The sequence below is a fragment of the Chrysemys picta genome, chromosome 8 (assembly GCF_011386835.1).
Source record: "Chrysemys picta bellii isolate R12L10 chromosome 8, ASM1138683v2, whole genome shotgun sequence".
NCBI lineage: Eukaryota > Metazoa > Chordata > Testudines > Emydidae > Chrysemys > Chrysemys picta.
The window spans coordinates 13,041,672-13,062,754 of record NC_088798.1 but is presented as its reverse complement, the minus strand read 5'-3'; the positions used below and the strand labels follow the sequence as shown (position 1 = coordinate 13,062,754).

General features: G+C 51.8%; 1 protein-coding gene across 1 annotated transcript; it reads right to left on the bottom strand.

Moving 5' to 3' along the window:
- On the bottom strand, window positions 1-19,910 carry PCSK9 (proprotein convertase subtilisin/kexin type 9). The gene is made up of 12 exons (XM_005284873.4): window positions 19,384-19,910; window positions 17,028-17,219; window positions 14,412-14,535; window positions 13,462-13,595; window positions 11,402-11,543; window positions 10,436-10,632; window positions 9,282-9,465; window positions 5,670-5,840; window positions 4,205-4,353; window positions 3,635-3,815; window positions 2,754-2,935; window positions 1-2,518 (listed from the first exon to the last, which is right to left on the bottom strand). Exons 1-12 carry the CDS (start codon window positions 19,564-19,566, stop codon window positions 2,318-2,320), a joined length of 2,040 nt encoding a protein of 679 aa, XP_005284930.1. The 5' UTR covers window positions 19,567-19,910; the 3' UTR covers window positions 1-2,317.
- Window positions 19,911-21,083: the final 1,173 nt, after the last annotated feature.

The following is a 21,083-nucleotide window of genomic DNA, read 5'->3' as shown; positions in this document are numbered from 1 at the left end:
TGCGACATACATATTTTTATTTTAAAAAGACACCATTATAAAATGTGCTGTTTATAAAACTCAGAATAAATATTTTCAAGATACAAATGTAAAAACCACAGTACTATGAAAGCTTTCTTTATAAAAAAAAAAAAAACAGGTAATGAATTACAGCATGTTCGTTCAAACAAACTTCCCAGGAGGGAGGAACCCAAAGGAGACCAGTTAAAGCAATACAGTAGGTCGACATTTATACTTCAACTTTCTTTTGCTCTTTTAAAAAAAAGCTAACAACGCAGCAAAAACTCTTATCTTTACAAATTAAAATCTGATTAAGCAAGCAGTTAACTAGCGGTTGCAAGCTTGACAGAGTAAACCGGGGTCTATTTGCCACACGATTAGGCTACCTTTTGGGAACGCTAACGCTGCAAAAAGTGCCAAACTCGAGGAGCTAGCACTGAGGGGTCTCGTTGAAATCTGAGGAGTAAACAAGAAAAAAGCCCACACCAACAGTGCATTCGGTTACAGAGATTCTGGTTTTGTCAAACTGACAATGTAAATGAATACACCCTAAAGATCACTCTTGTACGATAAATGTTTACGTAAACAATCTCAATGCATTGTGGGGTCAGCGATTATCGTGAGATAAACCAAGCCTGGCTAAGCTACAGATCATGTAGATTAACTTTAATGTACTTCCTAGGAATTCATACTGCATTCATCACTGGGGTATTGGTTGTTACCAGCTGATCCCGGCTGGGGGGGCCTAGAGAAAGTGAAGTGATGGTTTCAGTCCAGTTCCTAGTGGACAGGAGGCTGTATCCCAAAAATAATCAGAACTCACCCGCATGTGGTTAGTCTCAGCTAATGAAGGAAACAGTCCCCAGACAGAGAGTACTAGGCCTCAGGCACAATCTCTGGACCTGCACAGAGAACCTCCGCGCGCACACACACAGATCAGGGCATGGGGATGGTGTCGCCAAGGAGGACTGCTAACTAGGAGACCCAGTGGAGGCCTGGGCCAAATCTAACTCCCTGATGTTCCTCTCTGGTGGGTTTTCCACTGGGGGAGGGGAGGGAATAATTCCCTCCCCATTGACCTCAGCAGCTCAGAGGCAGCCAGGCGGGGGAATCCATGGCACTGCCCACACTGCTCTGTTGTGCACAGAGGCCTTCACTTTGCAGGTTTCAGTGCCATGACTGCTGGAGCCGGGGTCGGTAAGGCACTTGGGGCTCTGCTCGGAGGCAAGAAGCTATAGAACGATCGGAAAATAAGAGATTTTACTAGAAACAAACAAAAAAATTAAAATCCCTGCTGGAGTTTTTGGCTAATTGCAAACCAGGGAGCGAAGGTCCTGGGCTGCACTTCCGGGAGGATCAGTCTGAGCCCGAGGGGGGGGGGGGGGGGACTACACTGGCTTTAAGGCACGTTTTGGACCCTGACTGTGTTGCTGCTGCAAAGGCTGAGACAGCTGAACGGCCTATGGGAGACTACCAGCCAGAATCGCCTTAATGGCAGCCCCGACAGCTTCACCCCCCCTATCACTCTCTGCACTAGGGGATGTAGAGAGGGCCACACAACACCAGTTCCTGAGCCAGGGGAATTCTCCCCTTGCCAAATCTAAGGGGCTCACGGGGGCTATAGCAGGAGGGAGAATCCGTCCCTGAGTGTAGAAAAAGGATGAGGTGGTAACACAAATACCCACGGAATGCTGGAGAGGTAACCAAGGTACCTAGCAACCATGCCAAGACCAGTAAAGGTGCTTGCTGACCTGGTGCAGTAAATACATCTCCTTAGGTCACCCTCAAACCACTTGACTGACACTGAGCTTATAACCTTGCTGCTTGGTAATAGAAAAAACATGCTTGCAAACTGGTGGGCAGGACTTTTTGCCAAATGTCGCCCTGCTAGAATGCATATGCGGTAAATGAGGAGGGCCTATGGAAGAAGGGGGGGGGAGAGAATCTCTCATCCTCAGGGTGCTGGGATTGAGCTAGGGTGACCAGATGTCCCAATTTTATAGGGACAGTCCTGATTTTTGGGTCTTTTTCTTATACAGGCTCCTATTACCCCCCACCCCGTCCCGATTTTTCACATTTGCTGTCTGGTCACCCTAGATTGAGCATTTCCAGACACCAACAATCCTTGCATTTTAGATGTGTTACGTCTCCCACCTACAATTAGTGATTCTTATTCCATCACAATCAGCCCTGACCAAACTGGGAGTAGTGGCCTCAGTTCTGGAATCTGGAAAGGTGATGGCTTTGGAATGCGGTTTTTTGGGTGTGATGTCAGTTTTGTCTCAGCAGGGGCGCCTTGTGGCCACGGGCAGTGTCCTCACTTGTAGTTGGAAGAATGCTTGTCATTTTCCAAACGTCTGCTTCTGCAGCAGATGGCGATGGCCCCTGCCCCTTTGCCAGCGAGAGCGCTCGTTACCACGCAAGTGTCATCCACGGCGTAGGCGCCAAGGGTGCCGGGACCCCAGGAATACGCATTGCATCCTGTCAGAGTCCAGCCTTCATCACAGGACACGGCCACCTACCAGGAAGAGGGATGGAATCATTCTTTGTGGGGAAGTATAAATATGGGTCAGATTGAGAACTGGGGTAAGCAGGGACAGCTCCATTTATTTCAGTGACTGGAGTGATGCTAAGTAAAGCAGCTTTATGGGGGGGGCGGGGATAAAGAAACATTAGAATGTAGTAAGAATGATTTCAATAGACAGCTAGCAAAAGGATTCTGAAAATACCTACGATGATTGGTTCTGCCGTACCTTTTCTTGGAAGCCCACGGGTGAGTGTTCCTTCACCTGGCATTCAATGCGGGGGGCGTGGCAGCAGGAAGTATGCAAGGTCACATCTGTTCTACCTACGCATTGGTGGTGTCCGGTCTCCATCCTTAGAACGGGTCTGACGTTGTCACTAAACTCTCCAGCAAGAGAATGGGAGCTACAACCTGCCAATACAGAACGCTTCAAGGTGAATGCTCAAAGCCTGCTCTTGTGAGCTATTAGTTGTCAGGGAAATCGGTTTTGCTCAAAAACATGAAGCAGAAAATAGCATGGAATGGTATGAGGGGGGGCATCTCTGCCAGTGCACCTCAATCCTAGTATGAAATGCTCTCGGATATCACCAACAGAGGCCGCTCCAGAGTGGAGGATGCCAGTCAAACCAGCATGGCGATCGTGATACCTGGGCAAATACACTCTGGAGGGTAAGACAAGACCCAAAAATTGTACTTGTGACCTAAGTAGGGTGTTTAATTTTGAACGTCAGGGCTAACAGAATATTCCTTTTGCAAACCACCCAAAATCCAGGAACTGGAACCCACAAACAACAGCGAGAGGTGCTTTGAGTCACTGAAGCGGTCACCATGCTAAGGGAATGAGAGTGTGTCACAATCTCCCATACGAGGAGAACATGAAGTACTGGAAACACAGACTAAGGCATCAGCTGGCTGCTTAGTTCAGGAACTAGCAAACCAGCCCATACAGCACATCGATAAGACCACGGATATAAATTAATCCAAGAACCTCCAAGCACTTTACAAATATTAAACTGAACTTCCCATGTGAATGTAGTAGGATTATTCTGGTTGCACAGGTGACTAGGCAGAGAGGGCGTTTGTTGTCATCAGCGAGACAACCTACTGTACCTGTCAAAACGTGGTTCTCCTTGGAGCAGCCCACTCCAGTTGTCGAAGTACCATCCGCAGTCGGGGAGCGGGTGTGAATCTGGCAGTCAGCTTTGGGCCATATGCAACACCTCGCTATCGCGTAGACACCATGGCCGCCAAATGCATTGTGAGCCACACACTGCTTCCTGCCTCCATGAACCTACAATTCAGAAGGCACCATTGTCAGGCAACGTTTCCGACGTGCCTAGTCCCTGCTTACGGGAGCTGCAGGAGCCTTGAGGTTGTTCCCCACACACACTATTTTCTAAGGGACAAATCTGACAGCCCTGACAGAGACAAAATGCCTCTGGAGTGCTGGGAAGTTTTGCCTGTGTAAGGCCTGATGGGTGGGACCCTCAATGAATTATTCGGTCCTACAGGCTGAGGCCTAGATGCTCTAATGTATTTAGGGGCCAGACTCCCACTGAAATCAATGGGTCTCAGGCGCCTCTGTACCTCTGAGGGACTGGGCCGGAGAGATTTCAACAGGACATGAGATGCATGAGGGTCAACTGCAGCACCCCAAACCACCCCCGGGTGGAGCATCACCTCGATACGCTCTCCTCGCCGCTTGCCGTTCGTGGAGAAGCTTGAGCAGCTGAGCATCTCCTCGTTCCCACTGCAGCGCACGACGCCCGTCGCAGAGCGAGTCGACCCGGACTGGGCAGACCACACGGAGCGGCAATACAGCTGCTCACCTGAAAAGGGACGGCTCAGTTGTCAGACCCACACGGCAGGTTGGCTTCCAGTCGATGCTGTGCCATAGGTGCTGACTCCGTGGGTGCTCCAGGGCTGGAGCACCCATGGGGAAAAATTGGTGGGTGCTCAGCACCCACCGGCAGCTCCCCGCCCTGCCCCCCGCCCCAACTCACCTCCGCCTCCTCCCCTGAGCGCGCCACATGCCCGCTTTTTTCCCCTAGCTCCCAGTGCTTGTGCCGCGAAACACCTGTTTCGCGCAGCAAGTGCTGGGAGAGAGGAGAGGAGCGGGAACGTGGCGTGCTCAGGGAAGAGACGGGGCCGGGATTTGGGGATGGGGTCCAATAGGGGCAGGGAGGGGGCGGAGTTGGGGCAGGGACTTTGGGGGAGAGGCTGGAATGGGGGCAGGGTGGGGCAGGGAAAGGATGGAGTCAGGGCAAGGCCAGGGAGCACGAGCACCCACCGGTGCTGGGGAAAGTTGGCGCCTATGCATATCGCTGATCCGCAAGAGGTTTAGAATGAGAGCAAGCCCCGCTGCGCCCTCGACAGGCACAAACTCCCTGGCAATTTCTGAAAACTGGAACCCCACCCCCCACCCCGCCCCTGCCCCGCCTATTCCCCCCAAGGCCCCGCCCCCTGCTTGCTCGCTGTTCTCCCACTGCCCCCTTCCTAGTCACTTGATCCTTTCCTCCTCCCTCCCCCCCACAGCTGGGCTCCCTTTGCTCTGGGGCAGGGATGGGAACTGGAGCCTGCTGCCTGCCTGCCCATGAGATGCCGGTAGGAGGCGGCCCTGGCTGAGCAGGGATTGGTGTGGGCTGATGACCTGGCGTCTCACCTGCCACCCTGCCCACAGTAACCGAATTTTTGGTGTCCAGTCAGTACATCTGACCGGATACGGCCAGGTCCCCTTTTTGACTAGACTTTATGGTTGAAAACCAGCCATCTGGCAACCCCTACACAACTTTCTTTGCACAAATCCAGCCCGGCCAAGTCACTAGGGATAACTTACCTTAGGCCTACAATGCAATTAAAAACCCACAGCTGGCCCATGTCTGCTGACTCGGGCTGGTGCTAAGGGACTGTTTAATTGCAATGTGGATGGTCTGCAGCCCTCACATCTACACCGTATTTAAACAGCTGGCATGGGCCACCTGTGGGTTTTTCACTGCACTGTAGACATATCCTCAGAGGAGAATTCCAGCCCCTACGTGGGTGTCATTTCAGTCATGCACATCTCAGCCACCTCATCAAGGCAATGGTGTCCCCTGGAGCCTCTCCCTTTGCTGTGCATCTGCCCTATGGAGCATGCGTGACTTACCGGCTATGAGTCTGCTGGGCAGTCCTGCCACTCTGTTGGGCGTGACCAGCCTCTGGTTTTCAGGAAACCAAGCCTCATTGATAAGGTTTTTGGTGGAGAAATGAATTAGCCTTTGCCTCAGCTCGGAGAGCGTCAGCGCAGAGTCAGTGTTCAGAATCATGGCTGTGATGCCTAGGAGAGAAGCGCACACGCCATTTCGATTGTAAAATGTTTATTTAAACATCAAAACGCGTATAGAAAGCCCTGGAGAATACAGGCAAGCGGCACGTCTGCTTTAGATTAGGGTAGCTTACAGCTCGCAACGCCATTGCAGAATTTGTATCATCAAAACCAAGTCTTCATTACACTTGTATTTGCACTGCAGCTATGTCAATTCGGAACCAGGCACCTTTCAGAGCGGGGGAGAGAGACATGACCGCCGACCATGGATCATCAGTGGGGTTTGAACCCAGGATCTCTCACACTGAAAGCATGAGCGTCTACCTCCCAACCTAGCCCCTAGTAGCGTGATAGTCAGCTCTTTTGTAGATCAACCACTAGCAGGGGACAAAGACCCGTATTTAGGTCATGTGAATGACGTGTGCACTGTCCTTGGAGCAGACACACATGAGTACCTGAGATTGGGATTGTCACATGGTGTAATGAAGAGGGAATGTTGGGAATATTTTAGGATGCCTATGCATGCCTCAGTGTCCCTCTGTGCTTTGCATTGCTGTGCACGAACTGTGAAAGTTACACAGCTACTCTTGGGATAGAGCTGGGGACATGAGGTGTTGCATCACCTAACTGCCTGGGATGGTATGAATGGGTCATCTAAGGACTGGCTGAGACCGACCCATATCAGTGGAGGATTCAGAAAGAGAGTGGGAACCCCAAGGGCCAGAACATTCACAACTAGCAACCAAGAGGCAGGAGATTTTCCCCCCACCCCTCGTCAGGGAAGCAGAGCAAAGGCCGCAGCTGGAGAACCAAGGGACAAGATGTCAGGTGCCTGGGTTAAGAGACGGCCTTTGGAGAGAGACCCACAGACCTGGGGCCGAGGACAAAGGGACAGAGACTAGGAGAGCAAGACAAGATGGCTTCCACCGCAGCCAAGCCAGACTCTGTCTTCACCTTTTCCTCTCTTTGCTAACCTAAGGACTGTTCGATGCTGCAGGCCAGGTGCCTACTAAATTGTTAGCTTGTTTTGGAGAGGCGGCCTGGGGTGGCTGCAAACACTCACTGAGAGCACCGCGCCCTGAAGGGGCACCATACAAGCCTCCCACAGGAGTCTGGCTTGGATGGATTCACTGCAGGGAGCCATGGATCATTGGCATCCACAAACCCAGTTTCAGAGTCTTGGAGGCCCTGGGCTTGTCCCTGTGGACCTATCGGAGTCCTTGGGGCCCAATCCACGAAAGGGGTCACGGGCTGGGGCATGCACCAGACGCTGTGGATCTGTGACATGTGGCTACTGGGTCACTGACGGCACTGCACCAGACGAGCTCTCCATTAGGAACCAGACCCCATCGCACCCTGGATATCACGCTGCCTCTTCAGTCATACTCCAGTGCAGCGCGGGCCTCCCATTGCGCTCTGCGATGAATCGGGAAAGAAAGGAAGTTCTGCTTTGCAAAACCAATATTCTCCTGACTGGATCCCACCTTTGAGATCCTTAAACTTAACCTCCAGGCAGAAACATTTCAGTGCACAAGCTCAGGTTGTTTCTTCATTTAATTCTTCCCTGATACACATCAGCCTGGGGGAGGAAGATGCATGAGGCAAGAATCATCTAGGGAACCACAGGTCCCTGCAGCCTCCTCTCCACAGCGTCAGCTTCAAAAAGGATTCACTCACCTAAATGTTTCCATTAAAAACGTTAATGACCTAGCATAAAAAAAAAAACTGTTGCCATCTGGGACTATTTTCTCCTAACGGAACCTGCCGCCTAATTGAAAGCATTTTCCTCATCGTAAACGTTTTCTCTTCTTCCCCTGCCTGTTCATCCCGTAGGGAGCCATATTCTACAATCACACTAGGACAGAGCGTGTGTATTTATGGTCTAAGACGGAAATGTGTTGACAGTTAACAGCACTCAGCCTTAGGCCCAGGAATTCACAAGGCATATCACTATTAGACCGTAACACACAGCCGGGCATGTCTCACGGCTTAATCAGGGCCCAGGCATGGATTTGCATGAAGCTGCTTTGTAAGGCTGGAGACGGGGCAGGGGCAGAAATTGATGTACTGATGTAGATGGACAGCACAGGGAGGGCCTTACCCGATGTGGCCCAGATGCCACTGTATGTCTACACTGCAAAGAAAAACCCACAGTGTGGGACAGTTGAGTCAGGCTTGCAGGGCTTAGGCTGTGGGACTAAAATTGCTGCGTAGATGTTCCCGTTTGGGCTGGACCCCAGGCTCTGAAATGCGGCAAGGGGGGAAGGTTTCGGAGCCCGGGTTCCAGCCCGAGCGGGAAGGTCTACACTGCTATTTTTAGCCCCCCGGCCTGAGTCAATTGACCCGGGCTCTGAACCTCGGTGCCATGGGATTTGCTTTGCAGTGTAGATGTACTCACAGGCAATAGCAATGGTAGCTCTGGGCCATGGCTGTCCTGGAGCCACTGCTCTCGAATAGTGTAACATCCGGCCATGCACGACTACTTGCAGACTTGTGTACTGTCGTTTTTCTCTTACGCCTTCCCCCGGGGCAGCATGATGCCTGTTTGTCTGCAGGGCCCCACCTACACTGCATGACTCTGGTCACCTTCCAGCAGCCTCAGAAACGAATCACCTGATTGCAACCAAGTCCTGTCTTGTCTTTACTACGAGAGACACAGCAGTTGTTACCTGAGAGGGATAAAACATGGCTCCTCTTTACAGCACCAATGTATTACTTGGCAAGGCCTAGAAGCCCCAATGGAGATCAGGCCTCCGTTGCGCTAGGCGCTGTACAAACACATAACAGGAGACAATCCCTGCCACACAGAGTTCACACACTACATCGGGGTCCCCAATGCAGTGCCCGTGGGCGCCATGGCGCCCGCCGGGGCGTCTAAGTGCACCTGCACACTGGCCGGCGGACGAGCATCCGCCGAAATGCTGCCGAGAAGCAGCGTCATCCAGAGGCGTCGCCACGCGACATTTCGGCGGCAACGCCTCTGGATGACGCTGCTTCTCGGCGGCATTTCGGCGGCGACACCTATTGACGTTGCCGCTTGTCGGTGCCATTTTAGCAGATGCTCATCTGCCACCACAGTCTTCCAGGGCTCATCGTTTGGCACCCGCCAGATGAAAAACGTTGGGGACCACTGCACTACATAGACAAAGGACTATTTTCCTAGTGTCACAGATGGTGAATTAAGGCACAGATAACTTAAATGACTTTCCCCAGGTAACACAGGAAACCCAAGTCCAATGCCTCCCCACTCCCGTCAGAGGAGCTAGGACTCAAGTTTTAACCACACCCCCGAGGTGTGATAGAACCCAGTTCTGCCCAGGTTGCACTTGTGCTAGTCAATGTAATGTGCTTTGCTGGGGATGGTTCATTTTTACCCTGCTGGGCACACGGTCACACAGCCACTACTGCTTGATCCTACTGCTGCATGCATTTAAAAAAAAAAAATCGATTCACCTGCCACGTGTGCAGCGGCTTGGGACGTCCCGCTCTGGGAAGTGAAGCAGGTGCTGCAGTCGCTGGAGGCCCCGATGATATCGTCACCCGGGGCAAAGACATCCACACACCGGCCAAAGTTTGTTCCTAAGGCTCCCATGGAGGCAGGCTGGTCCTGGAAGTCGGTTGCCCCGACAGTGATGACCTGAGGGTTACAGCGCAATGACACGTCTCAACTGGGACATCAGCAGCGAACGGATGGTCCATAATTGCATTAAAACTCCCAAACAAATCCACCCCGGCCTGTACAATTCCTCCTGCCCACCAGGGTGAATGCTATTGAATAACGCTTTGCCTTTACAGGAACATAAAGCCACACCCCTCCTTCAGGATTGGAGGAATTGTAAAGGACCAGGACTATATAATTCCTCAGGGAGACTCTGAAAGTTCACTGCAAGGGTGAGTATAGCCAGGAGCCCAGAGCTCCTTCCAGCATGAGTAATGTGCTTCGGGGACTACAGATACTGACGCGATCAAGGACACACAGGCCAAGTCATGCTGCCCCAGCCAATAAGTCTCTACCTCATGCACGAGCTTCCTGCCAGCCACCGAGTGACACTCCATCTACAACAAGGTGCAGTGTCCTGGCCAACAAGGAAGGGGCAGGACCTGGGAGTCGCAGGTCACATCGTTGGACTGTCTGCAATACCCCAGGTACTGCAAACAAGCCCGCTGCACTGCCCGCAGAGCGTTAACAGGTCCTGCACCATATGGTGCCTTTCGAGCACAACCCACACAAAAGTGCCTGGGGGAGGGGGATTCCGCCGTCCCATTTAGGGAGCCATAGAGAAGCAGCAGAATGATCTGTGTGTTCCCCCGAGAGCAGGGATCGCGATTGTGCATAGCCTTGTGTGGCCTGTGCAAGGGAGGAGGCAAAGCTCCTTATTTCCCCGCCCCCTCGCCAACGAACAAACTGCAGTGGGGACTCTGAACCACAGAACGCTTTGTCCAAAGGGCAGGAAGCGATTGTTATCCCCATTCTACACCCAAAAAAACTGAGGCACAGATGGGGTGACGTGCCTTGGTCAAGGCCAGACGACAGCAAAACAGTGGCAGAGTCAAGAATAGAAGCCAGGTGTCTCAATCCGTGAAAGCACAGTGTCCCAGCCCCATACCTCCGGTTCAGATGCAGGTGAGTACAGACAGGCATCCTCCTTGTAGTTGCCAGCTGCAGCAATCATTACCACCCCCGTCTGCACCATCAGCCGACAAGCTGCATTCAAAACACGGCTGTAGCCTCCAGCAAAGGGGAGCAACACCACCAAGGGGGTGTAGGGCTGGGCAGTCAGGGTCTTCTTGATAAACTCCAGGCCTGTTGATCACGTACAAATGAAACGGACAGAGAACGATCACAGAAAAGGACAGCGCTAATGACTCACTCGCATCCTGCTAGCTGGGAAGTGGGGGGCCAGATTCAGCTCTCCCCTCCAGCTGGAAAGAAGCAAGATCCTTTTCACGTAAATATCCTTTCACGGACTGACAGGGAAAGAGACTCGGTGAACAGCAACTGTTGCTCAGTACAGACGAGCACGCTGATGGGATGAGTCAACAGAACCCCAGCAGAGGTGCCCTCTGGGACAGGCTCTCCTTCCAGGGACCAGAGTTACAGTAACCAGAAATCTAAACACAATCGAAAGAGAGAGAGAGAGAGAGAACTCCCCCAGCAGGGCTCCAGCCCAGCCCTAGGAAATTGGGTGTGTAGCCCTGTATTCCTGCAGCAACTAATGTATGGTCCTTCACCTGTCCACTGGCAGGGAGGTTGGGAAAAGTGGTTAACCCCTTGTTCACTCAGGACGAGTGCACCCTGCCACAGGGTGTTCAGAGGCACATCACAGTGAGGTGCTAAAGGTCAGATTCAAAAGCGCTCAGCAGATTGAATGCAGGGAACTTCTGAAAATCCACTTAGGTGCCAAAATGGGAATTGAGCACTTCTGACAATCTGGCCCCACAGGCCGGAGCCAAGTGCCACTGAAGCCAATGGGCGTTGGCTTTCAGTGGGCGTTGAATTGGCCCTAAAATCCCACCTGTCCCATCAGGCTCTCGAGGGTTAGACGCGACATACTTCGATGGTTCTTACTCACCAATCAGGGTCCCACTGACCGTGCCCTTGCCTTGGCAATTCAGCACCCGAAGGCTGCGAACGCTGGCTCCCTTAGCCACGCCAGCGTCCCTCCCGCTCACCACCCCGGCCATGTGGGTGCCGTGGCTGTCGCACTTGCTGGCCTGCCAGAGAGGGGAAGTCAAGCAAGGCAGCAAACGTTTCCAGAACCGTCCCATGCGTTGGCCCCACTACACACGCTTGGGGCCCAATCCTGCAAACACTCTCACACGCAGGATAGTGGTTCCACTGACGTCAATATAGAGGGACTCCTGCATGTCGGTGCGTGCAGGATCAGGCCCTTTATTTGCTACCACCATTTCTATCATGACACTTTTATGCTATTCTCTAGTGTATTAGCCATTTTCAGTGACACAGCTGCTAAATAACATAGGAATTGCTGGCTGGGTCAGACCCATAGTCCATCTAGCCCAGTATTGTGTCTGACAGCAGCTAGCACCAGATGCTTATAAATAAATTAATGGAGATATCCTATCTCCTAGAACTGGCAGGGACCTTGAAAGGTCATCGAGTCCATCCCCCTGCCTTCACTAGCAGGACCAAGTACTAATTTTGCCCCAGATCCCTAAGTGGCCCCCTCAAGGATTGAACTCACAACGCTGGGTTTAGCAGGCCAATGCTCAAAACAATCTGCCCCCCATGAAGGTTTGATCCTGATCCCTAGTAGTTAGAGTCTGGCCTAAGCCCTGAAGCATGAGGTTTTATCCCTTCCAAAATTCTTTGTTTGCATTAACTCTGGATAGTCTTGTTATCCATCTAACCATCCTTGCTGGGCACCCTCCAATCCCACTGAAGGCCCTAGGCTGTGAACCGGAGATGCAGGTGTTCTTAGCCTTTGAGCCCATATGCAAATACTAGCTAAGCAATCCTAACAATACCCTTATGAGGCAGGTATTATTAGTCCCATTTTACAGATGTGCAAACTGAGGCACAGAGAGGTTGCCTAGGTCATCCAGCAAGTCAGTAGCCGAACTTGGTAGTAAGAATTCCGGCGTTTCTGGAGCCAAGACCCTTCAGCTAATAATTCCAATTCAGAATACTGGCTCAAGGAACTCTACCAAGGCCAAGAGCCTATGAATACAACTGTGTAGGTGGCATGGGCACAAACGAAACACCCACTGTGTAACAGGAATTCAAAACTGGGGTGGAGCAGGCCTGGTTAAAGCACGTGTGGGACTCCACATCAGCAGGACAACAGAGGACAGCCGCGTGTGGAGGTGAGGCTTGGAAAGCTGAGCTGTGTTTGGCATCCTCCATCAAACAGAGCAGAAAACCCTCATGTAGACAGTGCCCTGGCATCAGTCGCTGTGCTATCTTCCCTGAAGCTGTTGCTAGAGTTGATTGGAAAATGGGGGTTCCCCTCTCCACACACACACAGAAAACTTGGTTTTTCAGCTCAAATTAGAAAATCAGAAAGCGTTCAAAGCCCAGGAAGTTCTGATTGAGAAATGCTACCGCAGCACGTCATGAAGTCATAATCTGGGTGCCTCGTCCTCCCATTCTCCTCTGCATCCGGTTCCCTGGTTGGACTGCATCTCCCAGGAGGGACTACAGTCTCCCCTCTTGGAGAGGTGGTGCATCCTGGGAGCCCCTGGCCAGGGTGCTTCATGGGAGATGGAGTCCAGCTAGCAAGCCCGGCCCACAGAGCAGAGGGATAGGCGGCACCATGGCAGCATATCCCAATAGAAATGTTTGGCTGAATTTTTGGGTGTCTCAATGACAGAGTGAAATCGTCCATGGAAATCCAACACTTTTTCATGAAAAACTATAATCAAAAAGTCCATTTTCCGCTGAAGAACAGTTAGGGTGACCAGATGTCCCAGTTTTATAGGGACAGTCCCGATATTTGGGACTTTTTCTTATATAGAGGCCTATTACCCCCAACCCCCGTCCTGATTTTTCACACTTGCTATCTGGTCACCCTAAGAACAGTTTTGACGGAAAACTTTCCACCAGCCCAAGCTGTTCCTCTCACAGGCAGTGAGAGCCCAGGACCCTGACAGAGCCCACAGGCTCACTCACCTGTCTGTGAAAGCGTGTGCCGTCCTCCTCTGGCACGTTCTCGAAGTCCGTCACAAACACTCTGCCCTCTATCTCCCGATGGTTGCTCTGGATGCTGGTGTCTAGCAGGTAAACCTCAACCAGATCTCCTTTATCTACCAAACACAAGCCACGGCGCAGTCAGTGAAAGGCAGCAATGCCCTCAGAAAGCAACGCACCCCGTTACGACCAGAGCAGTTGTAGCTGTCATCAGTCCAGCACTCTAGCCGATGAGAGACAGATGTTTTCTGGGCACTGCCATCTTACGAACCACATGGCTACATTTTTACAGCCAAGTTATCAATTCTTGCGAACAGTGGCTTGCAAGGGAAATAACAAACAATGCATCCATCCAGTGCCTATATAGGGCCCAATCCTGCAAACTCTGCATGCACACAGCTCCCACTGACTTCCAGGGTAGTTACGCAAGCTCCCTGGCCCCCTAGAACCATAGCTATAGTGGTTTCTTCCGTTCTCGGCTCCATCCTCCTAAGCAAGCGCAGAAGGCGCTATCGAGCTGCAGGGAGAGCAGGAGAAAACAATGTAGACCAAGGGCTCTGCTCCAGAGGATGCCAACCTGCCCTGTCCTCGCAAGCTAAATGTATCCCAGATTTGGAGGGGAAGGTTACCATGGAGAGTTGATTGACTCGGCCCCCTCCCTAGCAAGCCTCGCCCCCTCAAAAGCTCAGAGTGCCAAAGATGCCAACAAACTCCTTGGAGAAGAGGACATCGGTCCCACTGGGGTAGGGAGAAAGGTGCTGTCTGAGATTCATGTTCTCCCACTTTTCTGCACACACTTGGAACTACATTTGCGCAGGTTTCCTACTCTCTCTGCATGTGTTTGGAGGGTGCAATTTTGCCCCTGGAAATCGTCTGCTGCCCCATGAATTCTCCTTTAAAATAAATTCAAAGAGGGTAGAGGGAGCCCTTACTGGGAGGGTTATATTCGCCAGACTTGTACTGTGCCGGGACGATCCTGCCAAGGTTCCAGGGAATGCTCTGAGCAAACACGTAGGAGTCCTCTTCAATGTACTCAACGTGCGGCAGCCGCAAAGCCTGTGCAAAAGAAACATCAGAGAGAGATGGCCTGGACACAGTACTTGGTGCACACCACACAGACAGAAACCACATGGGATGCTCTCAGCTGTTCTATCTAGCAGCTTCCTCGCACCGGGCCAGGAAAGATGGCAGCTGCCCAAGGCAGGTGGCTTATTCTCTCCTGAATAAAGATTTAGGCTCTGACCCTGCACGACTGAAGCTGATGAGAGCTGAGTGCTCAACTGGTCACGGCCCAACCAGCAGGATGACACCCCCCCAGAGCTTTATTTGTCGAATGTGGGGGGAAAACGATGTCAAATCAATCCCAGACTCAGAGCGGCACATTAGGGGGCCAAACACTCTGTGGGTGTAAACGGATGCCCTGGAGTCAGTGGCGCTGCACCAGTTCACACAGTGGAGAACATAGTCCTCACTCTGAGTGTGAGAGCAGGATTTGTTACTCCAGACATTCCAGCCCCATTCGCTCCTGTCTCATAGCTGTACTATGGAACCCTGCACATGGGACGAAGAACTGACACCGTGGGAGACGGAGCCATGCAGTAGCCTCGATTTCCAAGGGGAACTGGCTCTAAGACTGATGACGGTCACAATGAGTTTCACAATATTCTTGATGTGCCCATTCCGGTCTGTCCAACCCCACCCACATGACCAGTATCTTCAACTAGGGTAGGAGAGCTCCAAGCAGAGGTGCAAACACAGACAAAATGCTGGCAGAGAGCAGGAGCCTCCCAATGCACTTACGGGATACTAAACCTCCAGCGGTTGCCCCTGTAGCTCCAAGGTTGTGCCCTTTGTAGCTCTCCTTGCTAGAATACGCATGTACCACAGTGACCTGACTTTCCTGTGAGCAGTGTGGATGCAGCTCCCTGCAGAGCTCATCAATGCCACTTGCTCTGGAAGGCCAGGGGGGTTCCTAGAGACATAGGAAGGATGGTCTGATGGCTAAGGCACAGATCTGGCTGTCAGGGAATTCGGGTTCTAGGCCTCGCTCTACCACATTCATTTACTAATTTCTGTGCCTCAGTTCTGTGAGGTTAAATTCAGCAAAGCGCTCTGAGATCCTCCAGTGGAAGGTGCAAAGCGTAATTATAGAGATCAGTGCCAGGCACTCCCCGCTGCCCTGGGAGCAAAGGGCAGCCCTCAAACTCAAGTCGCTATGTGGCAACACACTCACACGACCCCAGACAGCCTGACGGAGTAAGGCTGTGGGGAGATGGAGAGTTGCTGACGTCCATGTCTGCAACTGCAAAATGATTGTCCTAATGCAGCAAAAACAAAGAACTTGTGAATGGCCCAGGTTCCTAAATCTGTAGCAGCCCTGTCAAGAGAGAACACAAAGTAAAACAGCTCCTTAACTGAATTTTTTCTCCTGTGGAAATTCCATGTTCTTCTCACAATCACCTCCTCAAAAGAGGAGCACTGTATTGCCTCAGCTTAACTGCAAACTACTCCCACGTGCTCTTTGATCAGTGAAGACATATGACTAGCAGCCACAAGTCTGCATCCAGCCATGTGGGTAGAGTACCTGGGACTTGCATCACCTTGGATTCCTGATTGGATCTGCCTTACTTTGGATTCTTTCTGAGTTTTACAGACTCACCATTCACAATTTGTTTCAAATATCAGTGAGATCCCACACAAAGCAGCGGGCATTGGAAAGCAGGTATGCAAAATCAGCGCAATGACTTTTGTCCGATTGGAGAGGGACAGTGGAATTGCTGGACGGGTCAGACCCAAGGTCCACCTAATCCAGATTCTGTGTTGGACAGTGGCCAGCACCAGATGCTTCAGAGGAAGTTACAAAAAGCCTCATGCAGGCAGTTATGGAATAATCAACCCACAGGAAAGTTTCTTCCTTAAACCTGCAAATTAGAGATTAGTTTGTGCCCTGAAGCACGGCCGGCTCCAGGCACCAGCGAAGGAAGCAGGTGCTTGGGGCGGCCAATGGAAAGGGGCGGCACGTCCGGGTCTTCGGCGGCAATTCAGCGGTGGGTCCCTCAGACCCTCTCTTCCTCTTTGAACTGCCGCCGAAGTGGAAGAGAGGGAGCGAAGGACTCGCCGCCGAAGAATGAAGCGGCGCGATTGAGCTGCCGCCAAAGTGCTGCCGATCAGCTTTCTTTCTTTTTTTTTTTTTCCCCGCTTCGCCACTTGGAGCAGCAAAAAAGCTGGAGCGGGCCCTGCCCTGAAGCATGAGGATTCACAAACCTTGCAAACATGTGGATGGAGAGGTGGTATTTTAATCCTTACTCTTGCAACTCTAGATGTTCTCACTATCGAGGCAGACAAACATTCTCTAGGTTGGATCCTTTTACTTCCAGCTTATGTTACTTTCCTGCCTGCCTGCCTTTCAATCTACATGTTTCTTGCCTCAAACAGAACTGTTACCACTGGGAAAAAAACCTGCTCTCCACACTGCCTGCCCTACCCCAGATGCCTCTGAACAGAAAACAAAACCAGGCTGAAAAGACAGATGGGCAACATCCTCTTACCATATCCAGCACATCGCTGCTCATCTTAACAAGAAACCCCTGGAACAGATCCTGGAAGATGTGAAGGATTTTGGTTAGGTAGCCATGCTTCGCTGCTCGAGCTTGCAGCCTGTGGATGGTTCGCTCTGTCTGGGATTTATGAGTTTCCTCCTTCAGCACCACTATGTACTGCCCAGGTAATCTCCACATGTCCTGAATTTAAACAAGCAGAAGCAGATTTTTCAAAGCCATGCACCTTCACAGAGCAAACACTGCTGTTCAAATTCTCACTGCAAGCTCAGTCGCTTGAGCTGTTACTTTAATCAGCACAGCAGAGTTCATTTTGTAATGTAATTACACATGATCAGAAGGAAAGAACTGTGTGCAGTATTGTGAGCCCTAACCATTCAAAAATCACGAGATTGGCTTCACAGGCATGAGATCTTTTAAAAAATAATGTAGGTTGTCTTTGGCTTCTGGTTTTTGGGTCTGCAGAGCCCATTGGATCACATTTCCAAATTGTCCTCTGCAACCGTAAGGGCTAGAAACTTACAAAACAAAAGGAAGATTTTTACATCATCACTTGACTCCAGGAGCTGGGACTTGGAAGAAAAACTTATGAGAGCTGGCAACACTGTTAAACTGCATGGACACAGACGCTCTCTATGCCATGGCTGTGGCAGCTGCATTATACTTGGAAAACATCTTATCAAGGCCCCAAACAGTGTGAAATCACCAATTCATCACGGGGAGGTAGAAGGTAAGAATGAGGGTTAAGTGCACAGTCTAGCAGGTCAGCGGGTGGGACACAAACCCAGCCCCATCCCATATACTCAATCCCACCCTCAGTGACCAGAACCCTCCCTCACTCGCAGCACAAGCCAACTGTTCTCCTCCCCAAATCCTTCTGCACCTGCAGCTCACCGCATCACTAGCCAAACTAGCCAAACCCTCCCCTCCACAAGGGTAAGAAAAGAGTCCCACCAGAGCTCTGTTTCCAAAGTCACACAGTTGGGTCTACAAGGGCTTAAGAGCCTGCTCCCAGAAGAGGTAGGAAACAAACTACTGTGGCCAGGTCCACAGCCTAAGGCACCAGCCCATCGTAGCTGCAACAAGTTAGTGCCACAAGTCACTGCATGCCCCCGCACCCTGCTGTGAACTTCCCTAAGCCTCCTTCCCAAGCATGGCTGCTTTGCAATCCTCCAGCCCTGCACGCTCCACAGCACAGAGCTTTATTTATTTGATTTCTCTGGCTGTCACAGGGCACAAGACACACTCAACTGCTATCCAGGGAGCTCACACCGACAAGGTGGCATGCACACATCCCTCTTGCCATCCCATGGCACAGTCGCCTCTCGCCTGCTGCACAAGAGGCTCTAGGCATGTCAGTTCTGCATCGGCAGCTCTTTCATGCCGAGATCCACCTGATCATCATCACAACCCACAGCACTAACACAGAGACCTTTTAGCAGGAGGTCCCACAGGTGGGCAAGCAGCAGCACACCTAGAGCCTGCAAAATTATTGTTATTCTTTGTAAGAGTTTGTTTTATTCATTTTATCTGTGAGGGAAGGTCCTGTCCCCCTGGAGAGGGAGTCCTAGGGGTGGGGGAGAATCAGGTCTTGCCCTTGGGGGTGGGGGAGACTCTCCTGGGGGAAGAGGAGGCTCTTGCCCCTGAGGGATTGGAGGCCTTGGGGGTGGGAAGAGAGTTGGGTCCTGCCTAGAGGTGCTGGAACCATTTTTATAGTGCAGGGAGAGGGGTGCTGAACCAAACTCGTTTATGATGGAAACCATTTCAAGCCGGGGGTGCTACTGCACCCCCAGCACTCCTACTTCCAGCACTTATGGTCCTGCCCCCCGAGGGGAAAGGACTTGGGGAGGTGGGTGGTCCGGAGGGGGGAGCTCATGCGCCAGGTGGCCACGGCCGGAGCTGGGCAGCCCCACGGGGCAGAAGTCGGCGCTGTGGAGCAAGTTCTTCGATTTATTTTGCATGTGGGTGGCACGCAAAGCTGCAGCGGAGCCATGTGCACGAACCAGGGAAACTGAGGCACCCCGCGGCTAAGGGACTTGCCCAAGATCAGCCGAGGAGCCAGAGGCAGAACCAGAAAGCAGCTTCCCCGGCCTCGTGCCTTACCCCCGGGGCTCCCCTGCCTCGCCCCAGGCTGAGCAGCTCAAGCGTCTCTTCTGCACCAGGCGGCTCCCCGGCCGCGTGCCCTGGTGCTCGGCGGCCCCCGGGCCGGTCCCGGGTCCCGAGTCCCCGGCGGTGCCAGCCGCCAGCTCCCTTCCCAAGGGCGGGCTACGTGCCCCTCGCCAAGGGGCAGCCGGGCCGGGCCGCCCGCGCCCCAGCCCCCTCTGCCGCCTGCCCCGACGCCGCTCACCTTGTTCGTCCTGTAGAAAGCGGCCGAGCCCAGGTGCTTCCCGACCTCCGTCTGGTTTTCCTCCTCGGAGGGGAAGGACAGCACCAGCTCGTCGTCCTCGTCGTGGTCATCCTCAGCAGCGGGGCCCGGGGCCAGCAGGGCCAGCGTGCCCAGCAGCAGCAGAGCGCGGGGGCAGCGGCCCATGCTCCTGGGAGCCTTAGAACCCAGGGATCGGGGGCCGCAGAGCCTAGAACCCGGCTAGGAGGCGCGAGGCGGAGCCTAGAACCCGGCTAGCGCGGAGCCTTTCGGGGCGCGCGGGCTGAGCTCTGTGGGGAGCGCAGTCTGCTCCGCCAGCTGCTCGTGCTGCGGCTGAGCCGGATTAGCGAATGGCAAGTGCTCCCCTCACACACACACTCGGTGTTGCCACTTCCCCCCCCTCAGATTTCCACGTGCTTCCCGAAATCTTTTGGGCGTGGATGTGCCGGATCACGCCACTATTGTCCCATCGGACCATTCTAGCTTGTTAAACATTAATTGGAGTTTGACTTATCCATTGAGATCAGGTTTCTGCCCCTTTTTTCTTTCCTGGCGTCATATTACATTATTTAAACAAAAACAAAAAATACCATTCACAGCTTGAGGAAGAAAAATGCAGATTTTTCTGTGCATGATCCACTCCAAATACTCAAAGGAGAACAGTCTAATTAAATGCACCTCAGCAGTGATTGCATGTAATAGACATTGCTATATTTTAATACTTGTAATGTGCATGCAGTTTTATGTACACGCATATTACAAACTAGCAAACTAAACACCCCTACTGGGGGTTATTCCATTGCTACCACATTCGAGAAATAGTTGATTCCATTTCTCCAGGGTATAATAAATTAACATTTTCCCAGTACTTTGATCCCAGGAAAGTATATTTTCCAAGGGCAACGCAGGCGTATCACACAATCGTCCTGAGCCTTGCCACAAGCAAATGCTAACATTAAAACAGCAACGTACACAGACATACCAAATTAGCCCAGCTAGGGACAAGCCTGACTGCAAGTCCTATGAATAAGACAGAGCATGGGGAAATTAGGGTTTTTTTTAATTAGTTAGCAAAAATAAAGGGTTAACAAAGCCCATTACTAGAATCCACAGTCCACCAGATAAACAGTCCAGAGGAGGGGCAGCAGGTATGTTGACATCCTGATGTCCCAGAAAATACACAAATAGTAGTAGAAGCTTTGGAAAAGAATCAACCTTAAAACCAGCTAGTGCAGTTCTGCATGATCCTCAGGGCAGGGATTCAGTGCTTTGCTTGTCACACCTCACCTACTGTAAAACCCTAGGATTAAGGCAGACAAAATAAAATGGCTGCTCCATAAAATCCAGAGTGACCTGCAAACTAATCCCTGCAAAGATCTAGCTACATCTGGAGTGAGATGAAAGCCGTCCCCAAGAAATATTAATAATGTCATGATAAGAGAACCCAGTCAGCCCACCAGAACATGCTCTATGTATCTATCTTAGTTATCACTTTGCTGCACCTGCTCCTTTGAACAAGTGAACAGCAAACCCAGACCCATCACTGGCAACCTGCAGAGTAACCCCCGTAAGACAACAGAAAAGCCGTCACCAGGAAGTGACATTGGCACACTGTCCCTAGCAAGGAACCACAGTAGGGCAGCAGGATCTGTGAACGTTTACAAGCAACATGATTACAGCTGCAG